The sequence below is a fragment of the Histomonas meleagridis genome (genome assembly GCF_020186115.1).
Source record: "Histomonas meleagridis strain 2922-C6/04-10x chromosome Unknown contig_14, whole genome shotgun sequence".
NCBI lineage: Eukaryota > Parabasalia > Tritrichomonadida > Dientamoebidae > Histomonas > Histomonas meleagridis.
The window spans coordinates 341,050-359,431 of NW_027150770.1; the positions used below are offsets into that span (position 1 = coordinate 341,050).

At 29.3% G+C, this 18,382-nt stretch overlaps 5 protein-coding genes across 5 annotated transcripts; 2 read left to right on the forward strand and 3 right to left on the reverse strand.

Moving 5' to 3' along the window:
• Positions 1-348: 348 nt before the first annotated feature.
• GO595_001434 (AGC family protein kinase) lies at positions 349-3,258 on the reverse strand (the record flags this gene model as incomplete). Its single annotated transcript, XM_067914232.1, has 1 exon — positions 349-3,258. The coding sequence occupies one exon, from the start codon at positions 3,256-3,258 to the stop codon at positions 349-351; it is 2,910 nt and encodes a 969-aa protein (XP_067778426.1).
• Positions 3,259-7,073: 3,815 nt separating this feature from the next.
• On the forward strand, positions 7,074-9,119 carry GO595_001435 (uncharacterized protein; the record flags this gene model as incomplete). Its single annotated transcript, XM_067914233.1, has 1 exon — positions 7,074-9,119. The coding sequence occupies one exon, from the start codon at positions 7,074-7,076 to the stop codon at positions 9,117-9,119; it is 2,046 nt and encodes a 681-aa protein (XP_067778427.1).
• A 1,094-nt stretch (positions 9,120-10,213) lies between these two features.
• GO595_001436 (cytoplasmic FMR1-interacting protein) lies at positions 10,214-13,747 on the reverse strand (the record flags this gene model as incomplete). Its single annotated transcript, XM_067914234.1, has 1 exon — positions 10,214-13,747. One exon carries the CDS (start codon positions 13,745-13,747, stop codon positions 10,214-10,216), a length of 3,534 nt encoding a protein of 1,177 aa, XP_067778428.1.
• Positions 13,748-13,872: 125 nt separating this feature from the next.
• GO595_001437 (ATP-dependent RNA helicase DDX42) lies at positions 13,873-15,444 on the forward strand (the record flags this gene model as incomplete). The annotated part of the gene is made up of 1 exon (XM_067914235.1): positions 13,873-15,444. One exon carries the CDS (start codon positions 13,873-13,875, stop codon positions 15,442-15,444), a length of 1,572 nt encoding a protein of 523 aa, XP_067778429.1.
• A 291-nt stretch (positions 15,445-15,735) lies between these two features.
• GO595_001438 (uncharacterized protein) lies at positions 15,736-16,743 on the reverse strand (the record flags this gene model as incomplete). The annotated part of the gene is made up of 1 exon (XM_067914237.1): positions 15,736-16,743. The coding sequence occupies one exon, from the start codon at positions 16,741-16,743 to the stop codon at positions 15,736-15,738; it is 1,008 nt and encodes a 335-aa protein (XP_067778430.1).
• Between the last annotated feature and the right edge of the window lie 1,639 nt (positions 16,744-18,382).

Below are 18,382 nucleotides of genomic sequence, written 5' to 3' on the forward strand. Positions count from 1 at the left end.
GTATTTAACCGTAAATGAAAGAAACAAAAGAGTAAAAAATGAACATGATGCAAATAGTTGTGATATCCAAAATTATTAAAATGAATAGTTTTTGCATTAACATCAATTCCTTTATCTTCAAGTAATTTTACTATTTCTATATTGTTGTTTTTAACTGCTATATGAAGTGATGTTTCAAATTATTAAAACATATATAAAATTATTAAAACATAATCCAAATTATTAAAACATATTTTAAATCGAATAAAAAAAATTCTCAAAAAGGAAATACAACAATAAATAGATGTTAATATTAAAAAATAATTAATTCAAACATTACATTTATTAAATTGATCTATCAAACCGCAATTATACCAATTTTTCCAATTTACATGCATATCTTTGTATCCTTTCGTTTTTTGATTTCGTAAACTTTGCGAATATTTTTTTCGCGTTAATTCTTTTCAAGTATTCGCACGCGTCTTTATACTGGCAGAACACCGCAATCGGCAAAATTGTTTTTCCCTCTAATTCGGGGAAATTTTCCAATGATGAAACCAGCAGTTCCAAGCACCCATTAAGGATCAACTTGGAAACGTATTTATCCGATTTCCTTACGATGTTTGCCAATAATCCCGCAGCGTTTTCCACTGCTTTCGCATCGTCCGAAGTTAGAATCGACTTAACATCATCGATATTTTCCATTATTAAGTCGCTAACTTCAGGTGACCAAAACAAAACATTTCCAAGTGCAAATGCAGCCAATTTCCGACAATTAGCTTCATTGCCGCCTAAATTCTTTATTAAAAATGGTACGATTGTCTTAATGTATTGATCAGGCAAAGCTTCATACTTACAAATGTTCCCAATAAAGTCAATTGTTCTTGATCGAATTTGATGTACATCGGATTGTATAGCACGTTCTGCCAAGTTTAATGCGCCACACTCATTCAAAGCTGGTAAAAAGTCTTTAGAAAGCCTTGCGAGATGTGACGCTATTATCATCCCGGACTCAACCGCCAAATCAACAGAAAAAATTGAATTCAGCATTTCGGTTGCTTCCTCGATCAATAAACGGGTCGGTTGCTTGAACGATAGAATGATTTGAACTAAAACTATGACAACGTTTGGGGGCACATCGGGTCCCATATCGCAGATCAAGCTCGAAATCGACAATATGATACCATTTTCACATAAGGGCTCCACTATATATTGGTTTGACTTCTCGGATAATATATTTAAAACATATTCACTAATTATGTTAGCACAAGACGGCTTCGAAAAAAACGAAATGAAACTTGTCAAATATTTGATGCTCTTTTCAGGCTGTAAAGCAAAGATAGAAGATAAGAGCGAAGGCTGATGGAACGGTATTAATTTTATAATGTATTTTGAACATGGCTCGAGAAATTCTTCTTGAATTGGTATATGACAAAATGGTGAAGATAAAACAGTGCCATAACATAATATCTCAGACTCCGTTTTAGGTTCCATTGATCCGATTAACAAAAAGTTTTGAAGTCGTTCATATATTCCATGCTTCCCTTTAAATACCATTTGTAAGAATGTTGGCAATGTTGATAATGATTCACGCACAGAATAACGATTTGAAAACTCTTCCATTTGAGACAACGGATAAATTGACACTGCTATGAATGATAAAGCAGCAGAGAACAGACAAAATTCTTCAATAGTTTTAATGTTTGAAGAAACGATTTGATCAAAAGTTTCCAAAAACTTGGAGAATGGTTGAATATAATGTATCGCATCATTATTTGCTTCAATGATTTTCGACAGTATCGAAAACGCTGAACATCGTATTAATATTGATGTTTTGGTATATATTGCGGATGTTAATATCGGTATAATTTGTGGTGAGAATGAGCCGGAGAAACTTTTTAACATTATTTCGGAGTTCTGTGAGAAAAACGACATTAAGACAAATGTCTTTTCGATTATTTCTTCATCAGAAGAAAACAAGAAACTTAATAATGAGTCTCTTAACTTTTTGCTTTTCTTTTCGTCGATTTTTAAGTCGCCGATTTGTGTATCGATTGAGTTAATAACATTTTTCGAATATGGTATAGCTAAAAGTTGTACGAAAAATGTTATTGATAATGGTATCATATTATTCGTACCGAATAATGAAATCGATGATGAAAAATAAGGCGAAAATTTTTCGCTTTCTTTCTTGAGTAAATTAGTCGCTAATATTAACGTTTGTTCTAAAATGGAATTGTTCGATATAAACGATTCGAAATGTAACGCAAAAGTTGTGGCTAATGGTGAATCAGATGAAATGTCTTTTTCGATTAAATACTTCAGAGCTTGTGATAATTCATCATTAGAATGTTCTGATGGATTCATAAAGATCATTTGGTAATCAGGAATTTTCGATTTAGGGGGATGGAATTTAAGCTTTCGTGAGCCTAAAAGGGAATCATGTATAGCCTTTTCGAATTGCTTGGTCTTAAATTGCATCACGTGATCATCAAATTGATCTAATTGAACATTAGCGATAAACGGATCAGATATTAATTCTTGACACGAAACTCGTTTGGAGGGATCCTTTTGTAACATGCGATTAAGAAACTTTTTGAACTGCGGCGATATTTCGTCAGGATATTGGATGGGTGAACTAACGATCATTTGAATTAACTTATAAATTGAATTGGTATAAAATGGTGGTTTCCCATAATATAGTTCATACAATATGACACCTAATGCCCATATGTCAACTTTTTCGTCATATTGTTGTTCTTGAACAAGTTCGGGTGCCATGTATAATGGTGTGCCTTTAATGGATGTAAGTACTAATGTAGTCTGTGAAAGAGCTCGGGCAAAACCAAAATCACATAATTTGAGCGAACTTTTGTTCGCAATTAAAATATTTTGTGGTTTCATATCTCTATGGATAATATGTTTGGAATGAAGATGGGCTAAAGCAGAAACTAGCTGAGCTGCTATGTTCTTTAGAACACTTTCAGGGAGTGTTTGATTATCATCAATAACTTGGAATAAATCTCCTCGAGCTAACTCAGAAACAACGCAAAAATCTGTATCAGTCTCGAAAACATGAAGCATGCGCATGACGTTTGGATGATTTACTTTTTGGAGAAGGTCAATTTCTCGTCGGAAAGATTGTATATCATCAGGAGTTTGACCTAATTTATTTATCATTTTAATCGCTACTATCCTCCCTGTATGCTTCCTTCTTGCTTTGTAAACACGTCCAAACGATCCTTCACCAATTTGATTGATTAAATAATAATCTTCCATGGAAGACTTGCGTATGGATGAAGTACACTTTTTGAATTGAAAACTGCGTGTGATATGGGGTAGCCCCAAATTTATTGGAACGTTCAAAATGATCATTAATCTAGATGACTTTCAAACGACATATCTGCCTTGTAATATATTATAAGCTCTAAAAAATTTATAAAAAGATAATCAAAAAGCAGTAACACTTAAAAAATGATTTTATTTCGAATATATGAAATTTATTTATTCAAATAAAATGAAACAAAGTCACATTTGTTCAATGAAATTTTCTTCTTGAAGGTCAACCGCAAATGGATCTTCAGCAATACTTGTTAGAAAAATTCATGTTCCAAATGTATTCGTGGTCTCTCTACAAAATACCAATAAAACAGCAATAAAGCTGGAAATTATTCATATAAATAATCATATAGTTATTTATTAGTGATTTGCTTTGCTAAATTACATTGATAATGAGATGAAATTTAAAATTCATTTATTGTCATATAAAATTAATAATTTTTAGGTTTCATAGAATAAAAACAACCAATGTATTTAAAAAAAAGCTTTTTTTATTTGATTTTAAGAAAGAATTATAAGATACTTAGAAATACATTCCATGATTTTTCATTTTTCCTTAATGAAAAGTAGAATCAAAATTTTATCCCGATTTACAGAAAATCGCATGTTTTATTATTCTAAATTATTTTATATTAACACCTGTGCCTGCTCATGTTTTTCAAGACATATCCCAAATTCTTAAATTTGAATATTATTAGAATTGTTCTGTAATTGATCCATTATTTTGAAATGTAAATTAGTTTACATATATATTTATTAAGTTAGTTCGCAATTTTTGCTTAAGTTTTCATTAAAACAACAAGAAAAAATAATGCAATTTGTTGAATCATTTTTCGGTATGGCTATACATTATTATATTACATCATTTTGCAAAATGCAAATGAAATTAATTCGAATATTGCGATTAGTTATATATCAATATTCTTATTAGTTTCGAATACTTAAGAACTTTTTCTCTCAATTAAATTACATTTGCAAGCAAATCCAATAATAAAAAATATATATTTATTTGCTATTATAGTAATAGATTTAATATCATTTTGGTTTTAATGTCGATTTAGTGTCGAATATTAAGTTTAATTATTTTTGTTCAAGTAATTTAACTATTTCTGTAAAACCATTAAAAGATGCCAACATAAGTGCTGATTTAAATAATTTAAATGATTTCCAAATATTATTTTGAAATTCTAAATTATTATTAATATAAGTTTCAAATATAACAAATTAATATTTTTAGCATTAATATCAATTCTTTCTTGTTCAAGAAGTAATTTAACTATTTCTATATGACCATTTGAAGATGCATACATAAGTGCTGTTTTAAATAATTTAAATCATTTCCAAATATTATTTTGAAATAGAAAATAAAACGAATAAATATCTTTAGCATTAATATCAATTCCATCTTGCTTTAAAATGTATTCAACAAGTTCAATATTTATTGATTCAGCTGAAAATACCAATATATCATGGGGAATTGTATGATCTCTAAGAAAATATTTAACTAAAAAAATATTTCCAATCATTGCTGATTCATTAACAATATCATCATTGATTTTCATTCCTTCTTTAAGTAAAAATGAAAATATTTCATAATTATGATATAAAATACAAAGCTTTCCTAATTCATCTAAATTATTAATTTCTTTTAATTTATTATCATAAAAATATTTAAAGATATCATTCCAATGAAATTCAATTGCTGCTTCATATGCTTTATCAAATGATGAATGATTTTGTTCACACAAATGAATGATTTCTTCATTTCCACCTGCAACTGCATATTTACCTGTGTTATTTACGTTTGCATTGTTAATAAGTAAATACTTAAAACATTTAACAGAAGAAAAAAATGCTGCATAATCAATTAATGTAACATTCTTTTGATTAATAAATGAACATCTTTCATAAAGTGATGGCTCAATTTTTTGATTAAAATTAAAATTTTGTTGCGATGATATTTCTTGAAGTTTTTCTATTTCATCATTTCGAATTATTTTTGCAATTTCATTTGGATTATGTCCTTCTCTAATTAATTTCTTATGTAATTCCCAATCATTCTTTGGTGAAAAGTATAACATCAGGAATTTCATCATAAGATGCTCGATTATTTGAAGTAAATGAGTAGATTTTTTAATTGAATAAACAAGTTTTCCAATAGCAATTACATGTAAATAATAAAATTCATGACTTTTATTTGTATTTAAAAGTGAAAGCAAAAGAAAACTTTGCTCTACATATAATTCGATAAAGAGTGATAAAGTATATCTAATGTCAGAACCCCAGTGTTCAAATTATATGAAGAAAAATATTTATTATGAGAAGAAAATCCTTTAATTCCAATATTGTATATTTTCAATATTATCGAAAACAGTATAATTTTATATATCCATTCATCTTCTTCCCTCTTCAAAAATAAGTTATTTCCAACCATTTGTACTTATAGGTGCAGCTATGAGGTATCATTTAGATAACAAATTATTTTTTTATTCTCAATAAAATATTTTCATTATCAACAAATTAAATCAAATTTTATCTTTCTGCATATCGATAACAAATTTATTATTTTTCTGTTTATTCATTTTTTTACAAAATATTTCATTATCAAAGGAAAGCATTTACAATAGCAAATTCTCATTCTATCACCGGCTGTAATTTTCTAATATTTTCTGTTACGACTTCTTTTTTCATCAGGCAGTACCATAACATCTCTCCACAATGTGTTCCAATCATTTATTTTTTTTTTCTCTTTCACTACTTCAATTTAAGCATCGCGCCAATCATTTATTATCTTATTTTTATTATTATCATTCAATGATTTTAATATAATTGTTCGACAATATTTTGCATAATTTGGATATTGGTAAATATGTTTAATAATTTTAATATTTTCTTCTTTTGTTAATTCATTTTTCATTAAATTACGACTTAAGTTATATAACAAATTTTGTTTTTTATCATCGAAAGTTTCATCTTCATCATTTTTATTTAAATAAATTTTGTATTCATGAATTCGATTGTGTATAATTTATTAAGTCCAATTTCATTTGGTTTTAACGGTATTGAGATTGGATATCTTGAACCTTTAACGATTAATTATTTTATAATATATTTGTATCAAACTTTTCTTATTTGATGGAAATATTACAAATCCTAATTTCACCGAATTTGATGAAGATGATTGAATAAGCATTAACTTTGGTATATTATTATTATTTATATTGCTAAATATATAACTATTAAAATTTAATAAATTAGAAATATTATTATTATTAAATGTAGTAATAGTTATATGATTGCTTGTACGATAACAATTCATCCAAAAGTTTAACGGTACTTTAATTACGGAACCATGGCTGAATGATAAATTTATCTCCTGTTTTAATATATGTGCATTCCAGCTTTCGGTGAGGCACCCCTTCTCAATTCGCAGAATAACCGCACGAACGTTTATTTCAAATATGATCCAAATTCTCATCATACTGATGGGTGTTTACACTGAATTTTGAATAGCGATCTGATCGAGTTCATTGGTAAGAAGGATGCTTCTTCTTTTTTCCATATTTTGTTTTCCTTCTTTAGCCAAAGAAAATATATTCGATGTTCTGATCCGCCTATCAGGAAAAGAGTACACTGTAGGAGAATTTTTCAAGGCTGCTGGTTTAGAAGATTTTCAATTAAAATTTGAGAATTTTACTAATACAATTGCGCCTGATTTTGACGTATCAACCCTTATTAATATTATAGACAACCAAATGATTACACAAGTTTTAGGAATTCTTCCTCAAACAATTGAAGAAAAATCTTATCTTCTTACAGTTGGATTAATTGGTTTTAAAGACACAATGATTTATCCAATCATCGAAATTGGATATGACTTTTTCGGTCTTTTGAATTGGAATGTATCATATTGGGATTCATTTAAAAAAGCAATTGACAACATCACCATGTCAAACCAAATTTCACTTCAAGATCTTATACAGTCTCTTGGTATTGATGCAGCTCCACTTTCAGGTGTGTACAAAATTGTAATAAATTTATTATCTAAAACAAAAATAACATGGCCGCAAATATATGAATTCCTTGGTGCTGAGAAGTGTATCCAAAACTACTTAGATCTTTATGAATATTCGTATGCTTTATCAACAGCCAATAATGATAACAATATGAATGCAAGTATTTTTGGAAACCAAATTCTTCACGGTCTATTAGGTGTTGTTGATCTTCTTGCTATTGCTCTTAATCTTATATCAGATTTATGGGGAATTCTCAAAGGACCATTTTCTAAGATCTTTGATTTCAATAGTTCTCCTCTTGAAGGCCGTATGCATCATCTTGAAGATTTTGGTAATAGAGTTCTTAATATGACAGAAAGAAGTAATCTCTATTCATTTCTTGTTACTCTCTGTGGTTGGACTACATATAAAGAAGATGCCGAAAAGTACATCATTCCACTTGCCAAGGAACTTGCTACTGGGCATCCTAATCTTAAAACTCTTTTAGTTGATTCATTTGGATTAGATGAAACTAATGTCACTTTTTATCTAACAGCAATTGACTACTGTACATCAACGGTTAACGATACGTTTGATGTTTTTCAAATTTGTGCCAATTTTGTTAAAAATGAAACACTTATACAAATAGCTCAAGGCTGTCAAGAAGTAATTGATGCAGCCGAGCGATATACCCTTTCTACCAATCTTAAAGACATTTTTTCATTAGCACAATATTTCAATGCCACTCTCGAAGGCGCATTATATTATCGAATTTTATGTGAAACAATTAAAGATCTTTCAGACAAGACTATTCCAATCGAGGATTATTTCATAGTACGAAATCTTAATAACACAATTACTAAAGAAAACGTCACAATGATACAAAATCTCACAAATTATTCTATCAATACTAAAATGATTAATTATAGTGAAGCATCATTTAATAACATTAAAAGTTTCCATGATGTTATTGCAGGACTTAAAGATCAAACTTTAACAACGTATTTACAGAACACAATTCATGAGACCACCGAATTTGCGAATTTATATATAATAAATAGTAAAGCAATCGACATGATTGTACATCTTGTTGGCCAAGCAATACCACCAATTATTAATTTATTAGCACCAATATTTAACTCATTAAAACTTGGTAACACATATAACATATTAACAAAAGGAATTAACGAAATAGGAAACATTATTAAATCCGATTTTAAACTTTCTGATGTATTAAATGTAATTAATGATAAACTTGGAGAAGCATTCTTTATGATGCTTGATCCATTAAATGAAATGACGAAAGAAACATCTCTTAGAAATGTCCTCGATGCATTACCGAAAGAGTTTTGTGACTTATTAACATCACTCGAAAAATTTTGTAAATTAGATATAGTATCATTAGGTAATGTAATTGATTCGATTGTAATCGAAACAAGACAACCACAAACTATAAGCGTAAATGTTAATGATATTTTACCATTAAAATTAGTGTTCGATATTTGTAACGCAATAAAAAGCGACGCAGAAAATGGAAATGTTTTAATTTCACAAATTGCTGAAGTCGGAAATTTGGATTTGTCTTTCATAGAAGTAATAGTTAATGACTTATCGAAATTAGTGAGAATACCGTGCAGACCTTTGATCGTGAAAGTGGTATCTCTGATATCAAAGCCTTTCGGTAGAAAAGTAGATAATGTTTTGGGTAGAATTCATACCGCGGCATCGGATATTAATATGGGTAATGAGTTAAATATGACATTCCCGAATAATTCCCCATATTATGATTACGAGGCTGATTATTAGATATAATAAAAATACTTTCTTAATAATTTTGTAATCGTCGCTATTATATTTTCAGTAAATACAGTGCAGGCCACAAAAATTTGACCGTTGGACACGAAAAATTTGTCCGCTTTGTAACACTTCATACTTATACACATTCATCAAATACATTTACATTGTTTCATCACTTCATATATAAACACATTCATTAAATACATTTACATTGTTTCATCACTTCATATATAAACACATTCATCAAATACATTTACATTGTTTCATCACTTCATATATAAACACATTCATCAAATATATTTACATTGTTTCATCACTTCATATATAAACACATTCATCAAATACATTTACATTGTTTCATCACTTCATATATAAACACATTCATTAAATACATTTACATTGTTTCATCACTTCATATATAAACACATTCATTAAATACATTTACATTGTTTCATCACTTCATATATAAACACATTCATCAAATACATTTACATTGTTTCATCACTTCATATATAAACACATTCATCAAATACATTTACATTGTTTCATCACTTCATATATAAACACATTCATCAAATACATTTACATTGTTTCATCACTTCATATATAAACACATTCATTAAATACATTTACATTGTTTCATCACTTCATATATAAACACATTCATCAAATATATTTACATTGTTTCATCACTTCATATATAAACACATTCATCAAATACATTTACATTGTTTCATCACTTCATATATAAACACATTCATCAAATACATTTACATTGTTTCATCACTTCATATATAAACACATTCATCAAATATATTTACATTGTTTCATCACTTCATATATAAACACATTCATCAAATACATTTACATTGTTTCATCACTTCATATATAAACACATTCATCAAATACATTTACATTGTTTCATCACTTCATATATAAACACATTCATTAAATACATTTACATTGTTTCATCACTTCATATATAAACACATTCATCAAATACATTTACATTGTTTCATCACTTCATATATAAACACATTCATTTTTCACGTTATGTTTCATAATTTACAAACAAATTCATTACATTTCATATTTAAAGATTTTTACTTATTATTTTGCATAGAGAACGGTCCTGCCACTACATTTGCGAACAACTTTATTTGCTTCACCACCTTTGCCTTCTTCAAGAACTCCTCCAACTCTGTTTGTTCCATTTTTGTATTTTCAGCCTTTGACAACATCATTACTCTTGAGCACAAAGAATAAAATTCGTAATATTTTTGTTGGTTACAAATTGTAATTAACGTATGAGCACAAAATATTGGGCCATCACCGAATCTATTCATTAACTGCACGTCATTCTCACCCAATTTAATTGTACCTGGCGAACATATGATGAATTCCAACACAGACCATATGATACTAAACGTGTAGTTCAAATGTGTATTTTCTTCATCCAGATTCAGACCTTCTTGTATGAACAAATCCTTTGTATTACTTAACATTTCACTCAGCACATTAAAGAATGGTGATATTAATGAAGTATTCCCTTTATATGGTATATGATTATCTAAACACCATATGAATGCAATCATATTCCCTACGACACGCATCGAATTTAATAACGCTCCTAATGATGGATGTGTAAATTGGTTATATGCGTCACTTATAAATGAATAAAATCCTAATAAGTCATCACGTGTACCTGGTTTAAGTAATCGTATCGATGTAGCTACATGTGAATAATTAGTAAACATTTGCATAACTTCTTCTTGGAATGTTAACATTAATCGTTGTACTAAAATACTTAATTCTCCTGGACTTAATAAGTAAACTAAAGCTTCGAAATGTTCTTGGCCAACATAATTAGTTTCATGTGTATGAATTTGGACATATTCTTTGGCCCAACTCTCTAATGTAACTGGATTAATATTAATTGACTTGCTAAAGATAAATCGTTGTGATAATACATTAAACACCATATGATCAAAATCAAATGAATCAATACATAATGTACTTAAACGTGATTGTAATACTAATGGTTGTGTAAATTGACATGCGCGTTGCCATATAGTATCAAATGGATCCATTTGTAAATGATATTGTAATAATAATTCATGTGTAGTCTTTGCAACTTTAATTAAATGTGCTACATATGGAGCTAATCTAAAATCAGTTAATAATTCAATATAACTTTCTAATTCTTTCCGCATCTTTTGATTAAGTTTTCCAGTAGCAATTTGATTAAAATCAACAGCTGCACCTAAGATTTCTAATCGATTTTGTCTTAAGATAATATTATAACGCATTGGTTGTAATGTATTCTTAGAGACATATTCATTAGGTAATTCCATTTGTGCTGCTATTTCTCGACAAGATTTATAAAATGTTTCAGAAAATGTAAATGCAATCATATCAACACATAAACTAACTTCGGCTTGAACTTCATCAAATAAATATCGTGACTTAAATGTATTTAATGCAGTAAATGCTGCATCATTATATATTTCAAATGCAAATAACATTGAGTCATGTAATGATGGATTATCAGTTGTAAGTAAATGTTCAACTAAAATAAATGGTAATGATGAACGTACTGGAAATTGTAATACTTTATCCATATCTAAGAAAACTTCTCTAAACCATAATGAGCCTAAGTTTGTTGATTCTTTGACTAAATCAATATACTTAATAAGATAATACCATTCATTAGATCCATTAATGAACTTTTGATATTCTTCTACATCTTTAGAACGAATATGTGCTGGCGTAAAGGTACTAATCTTCTTCATAAATGGACTATCTTTGGTGATGAATTTAATGGCTTCAATTCGGACAATATCAATTTGGTTAATTGTAACTGTGGCATTTGAATCATCAATTTTATGACTAACAATTTTGGATGATTTGCTGGCAAGCTTTTGATTCGGATCATTATTGCCCCAATGTCCTAATGCATCACGTAATTGGCGTAATATATTAATGGACGTTTTATCTTTGGCTGCAATTGCTCGTACAAGTTGTTGTTCTATTTCATTTTGGATGAATTGTTGAATTCCTCGATTAACAGTTGTATTTGCATAATCAACAATTTTTTCTTCGGCTTTAATAATCGCACAACTAAGTGTTTTAATGTATCCAATAACTTCAATAAGTGCATTTAAGTCATCTTTCGTATAATTAAAACGAACAGCTCGATCAAATTTTTTGATCGATTCATCACTAACTTGAGCTACAACAATAGATTTAAAGGCAGATTGTCTGGTGATGGCTATGGACATCTCTGCAATACCTTGGAGGAGTTGCAAGAGGTCTTGAGTTGTAGCAGGTTCATCCTTCACTAGTGAAGTAGTGATCTGAAGTAAAGTTCTGTATTTTTCTTGGAATTCGTTAAGCCTATATTTGAGAAGACAACGCGTTTCTTTAGACTTAAGCTTTTCTGCGGTGGTAGCTATGTTAGTTTCTTCAGCTTTAAAGCCTTGGATACCTGCTAAGATATATCCTGGCGCAAAACTATTTTCACCATATAATGGAATAATTGGATTACCTTCAATGATGGAATAGACTTGTGAAAGGTCCGCTTGCGCAAAGATATCATATTGCGGGTTCTTTGGATTGGATTGAATATATATAGTTGAGATCATACCAATGATTAATGCATTCTTTTCTTGTGGTAAAACATATTTGCCTGAAAAGAAACTAACGCAATATTTGAGATACTTGGAAAAGACATGTAAATATTTGGATTGTTTTGGCTTACTTTTATCAAGCTCATTATTTATTGCATCTCGAATTGAACTAAGAGTAGAATATGGTGATGGAACCCAAGGTTGTAGGTTAAAGATTTTGTCTTTAGTTTCTTCATCTTGTTCAGTATCTCTTTTAACAAATGCTAAATCATTAAGAAATCCTGTTTTAACAAGTTTAAGATAATCAATGTTGAAAACAACATCAAAAAGATCTGTGAGGTAACGGAAGAAAACATCGGATGGCTCATATTGTATTGAAAGGAACATTTTTTTGATGGTTTCTGATATTTGGGTACAGAATTCTTTTAAGTTCCATAGACGCTCAATTGTGCCTTTGAAAGTTTCCCTAAAGATTTTTGTAATTGGCCCACTTTTCGTTTTATCAGACATGGAAGTATCAATTAATCTTTGGTCAGGAGGAAGGTTATCAGAATTAATAGCTTTCATGATGGAACGATAGCTATACAAGAATGGGATATAATCCTTTGCTATTTTAGTGAGCGAAATTATTTCGTTAATATCTTTAATTTGATCAAAACAATCTAATTTATCAATAGGAACATCAAGCCTTCCAATTTCAGTGCTTGGAGAGTACAGTAATTGAATAACTGGAGGAATAACACATGGCTCTTTTGATGCAAAAATATTCGAAAAACCATCATCCTTCCCATCATTATCAAAGTGAAGAATAGGCCCAACTTCTTGTGCCTTTGGCGCAGTTGTACGTGATCTTCCTTGTTTAGGTTTTGGTGATGGAGATTGTTCAGGTGGTTTTTCGGGTTTTTTACGCTTAAAATCATCTTGATTCATACTATTGACTTTAGTCAATGAGTTTGATCTTGTTCTAGAATCTTTTTGTGGAACAAAATCATCGTTGTCTGAAGGCATCTTGTTATTTTATATAAAGCAGTCAAAAACCCCTAGAAACCGTTATTTTTACCTGATCAAAAAAAATTTGACAAAAAAATTTTCTGTCAATAATATTTGATAATTTTCTTTTTAGCCAATAACAAATGGGTGATAAAAATGAAGAAATTGACCCATTCGATAGTTTTTTTGATAATTTAGAAGAGAAAAAACAAGAAGTAAATATTGGTGAATTTTCTGATGAATCAGATTCTGAAGATCCAGAAAAAAAAATTCGATCATTTGTAAATCCTGAAGCATACAATGATCAAATAAATGAAGAAATAGAACCTGATGATAATGAGCCAGAATATATTTTACCTCCTGATCATTCAAAAATCCAATATCCACCATTTCAACGAGTTATTACTTTTCCAGAAATGCAAGCTTTTATTGACAAAACAAACAAAGATGAAATAATAGAATTCCAAACTAAAAACGAAATCACAGTAACAAATAGTGATTGTTCACCACTTCTTTCATTTGAACCATTTATTCAAACACTTCCTGGATTTGACCAATTTTTGGAAGCAAATAAAATAAATTCTCCTTCTCCTGTTCAAGCTCAAGCAATACCAATTGCTTTTACTGGAAAAGATCTCATTGTTGTATCACCAACAGGCACAGGTAAAACTCTTTGTTTTCTTCTTCCTTTGATATACCACGTCAAAAAATGTAAGGAACAAAAAGAAAGTGAAAATGTTACAGGTCCATTATCTTTAATCCTTGCACCAACAGAACTTCTTTCACATCAAACAGCACTTGTTCTACACCAACTCATCAAATCAACCACAATCAAATCCACTGAAATAACAGGTGGTAATCTCAAATTTAAACAAATAAATTCAATCATTAAAGGTACAGATATCATAATTGCTACTCCTGGAAGACTCATTAAGTTCCTTCGACAAATAGATTGGCGATTTTGTACTTTTGTTGTTGTTGATGAAGCTGATAAAATCTTTGAATCTGGATTTTTCAGACAACTTCGTTCTATATTCGACTACATTAGGCCAGACAGACAAACGATGTTATTCGGAGCTACATTACCTCCACAAATCAATGAGCTCTCGAATAATTCGCTTCATTACCCTGCAAAAGTGCAAATTGGAAGAACAGGGGCACCCCAAGAGAACATTGAACATAATTTTCTAATTTTTGACCTACCACAACAGAAACGCGAATGGTTAAAGGAAAACTTAAACAAGTTTGATGAAGGCCTTGTTTTAATTTTCGTCAAAGACAAAAAATTTTGTGAACAATTATATGAAGAATTAAAACTCGAAACTAATGATATTGGTTATGTTCATGGACAGCTTACTAAACAAGAAAGAGATGAAGCCTTCAATAAGTTCAAATTTGGGAAAATCAGATTTTTGATATCAACAGAAATTGCAGCTCGTGGAATTGATATCAATGGCATAAACACTGTAATAAACTTGGACATACCTGAAAAGCCACAAAGTTACATCCATAGAGTTGGAAGAACTGCGCGAGCTGGGAGGAGCGGCGTTGCATATACACTTATGACGCCAAGAGACGGACAGTTCGCAGTGGACTTGTTGCAGCATTTTATGGCGTCAGGCATAGAGCCGCCAGAAAACTTGGTGGATTTCGTTGATAAAATACAGAACACGCCGAAGACAGCAAAGAAACTAAGATTCGATTTTGATTTTTAATAAATAAATAAAATGTTTGTTAAAATAAATTCGATTATTATTATATATGGTGTAAATAAATAAAATTATTTCGAACAGTACTTATGAATGTGCCTTGTAAAACGAAATATAATTACTTCTAAAACAAGAAAAGATGAAATTACATAATTTTTCCCACTTAAGGATCGGTTAATAATGCTTCTTTGCAATACCAAAGTTAACAATGTTAATAAACATAATATGAAATGAACAAATAAATAAAATTTTATATTAAAAACTTATTATTAAAAACATAATGAAATTATAACATTTTTATTTTTGTTGAACTCCACACTTTTGGAACAAGAAATCTGTGAATGATTGAATTCTATTGTATTGATGAATATAACTTGGCACCGTATTCGCCTCTGTTATAGCTTGTCCGTATTCATTAAATTTCACCTTTTTTTCAATTGCGCACCATTGAACAGTGAAAAATCCATCGTCACATCCAGTGAACGAATATTTAATACCGGCATTTCTTACGTCCTGATTCCAAACCAAATAATTAAGAATAGCTTGATCTTCACTCGCCTTATAACATGTGCTCCATTCCTTTTGTGAAATCATTAGTTTCAAAAGTGCCACGTACGATAGATAACCGCCGCTGATGGAACCGCTGCAAATGATGAAGTTGTTTAAGCGCTTTTTAAGTCCTTCTTCACCATAGCATGAATATATCCATGCATAGTTCCAACCACAACTCCTGACTTGATGTGGCTCAACAACAAATTTAAGAGAATCATGAGGAACATGCTCCGAAAAAGGATCGCCTTGGAAAAACACATCAAATGAATCTGTATGTAAGACTCGATCAATGGTTCCTGAATTCTTAAGAAGCCAGTTAAGTTCATACTCATAACGAAGCATATGTGGAACATATTCTCTCTTATTGGGTTCATCACAATTTGGTATTAATTCAACATTCATTAACTTGAAAAAGTTGAGCGCTGTTTGATCTGATGTAATGCTAGAACCTCCAAATAAAATAATACGAGCTTTACATCCTGTGGAACGTAGTGATTTTATGCAAAGTTGTAGTCCAGGTGCAAAATGAGAACCAAAGAGAAGAACAACATCTCGAGCTGTGCTTCCAATACCCGAAGATCTATTCATGTTACAGAGGTAACTTGATGGAATTGGCTGAGTTGGTAATTCAGTGGAAATTTCCTTAATATATTCAAATTTGTAGCATCCCCTAACTAAGAGAATGCTAAAGAATACTACTGCAAAATAGATTAGCCAAGGATAGTAAACATCTTTTTTGCTAGCTACTCTCATTTGAATGTATATTCACTATGTTTGTTCGAATTAATTACACTAAACGCATAACGTATTCTATTCTCTAAACGGTCATTTGAGATCAAGCAAAATAAAATTATCTTGTTATTCTTATGATCATGCTCCTTAAAAAATATATGATGGACAATAATAATAGCAAAGGTATTTTTACAGCTTTATAATAAAAAACTTATATTACTAGATTTAACACTTAATTTTAAATATGGTTTACGAACATAATTTTCATTTATTTATTTGATATTCAAAAATGAGATCTACAGCCAATTAGGTGTAAGATTATAAGCATTTGGAAATTCTTTGTCTTTTATTAATTTAATACATACATTAATGTTATATAATAATATGTAAACGTGTCAAATAATCTATATTTGCTAAATAACAAAAATGTTTGTATGAAATAAATAAATAAATAAAAAATTATTTTGTTCTTAAAATATGTTTATTTATATCTGACTTATAAATTTTTCTTCTTTGAAATCGTCTGCAAATAGATCTTCTTCAATATTTGAATTATTAATCCCAACTGAAAATGTATCTATCTATTTCATTAATTTTATAATTATTTTCATCTGAAATATTCATTTCTTCTTCATTTTGTTTTCGTTTCTTATTTTGATATTTGATCATATAAATTATTTTATCATTTCAAATTTTATAAATATTACAATAACAATGAGGATTATAATGATAATTAATGTATTATTATCATCAGTGTTTATTATTACATTTTCGATATAAGTAATAATAATGAAATTTGAATGATAAGTAAAATATTCTGGATGATATATAATGCATCATTATTTTTAGATTTGGTGAAATTTCTACGAAAGTATATGATTTACCAGAACCCATAGAAGCTATCAGTTCTTTCTAAATTATTACAACAAGCAAATGTATAATTCATAATAGAAGTGACTGAATTAGGAATTGTAAATGTTTTACTTTTCCCATTCGTATAACTAATAATATGTGTAATTTCTTTAGAATATAAAACGCCATCATTTTCGTAATTCAAATATTCAATATTTTCATCTGAAACATTAATAAATTGAAGTTTTGTACATTCTAAAAATGAATTTCCAATTGAAGTAACAAAACTTGGTATATGAATATTCATAAGTTTTGTACATCCTCTGAATGCATCAGATCCAATACTTCGCCTGCATCTAAAGTTATTGTTTCAAGTCCTGTACATATATAAAATGCATTACCACCAATGCTATTACATCGAATTGTAATATTAATTAATGAAATACTTCATAAAATGCTCCATCTCCAATTCCACTCAATGTTTTCTCTGGAAATGGTACGTGTTCTAATTTTTAAGTGATGCAAATGCTCCATTATTTATAGTTTTAACAGTTTCACCAATTATTGCTGATGTTAATAAAATCTGAATGCATTATTTTCAAGCTCTCCTACATTAATAATTACAACATGTTTTGCAACATTTTTATAATCATTTGAAAAATCATCTGAAATATATTGTGAGATTTTTTGTATCTGTATCCTATGCTTGTTTTGTGTTAACAAAAAATATAATCAATAAAATTTGGAGACATTTGATTTTTTGATGAATGCTTTTCTGATCAAAATATGTTTTGTAGAAGAAAGTAAA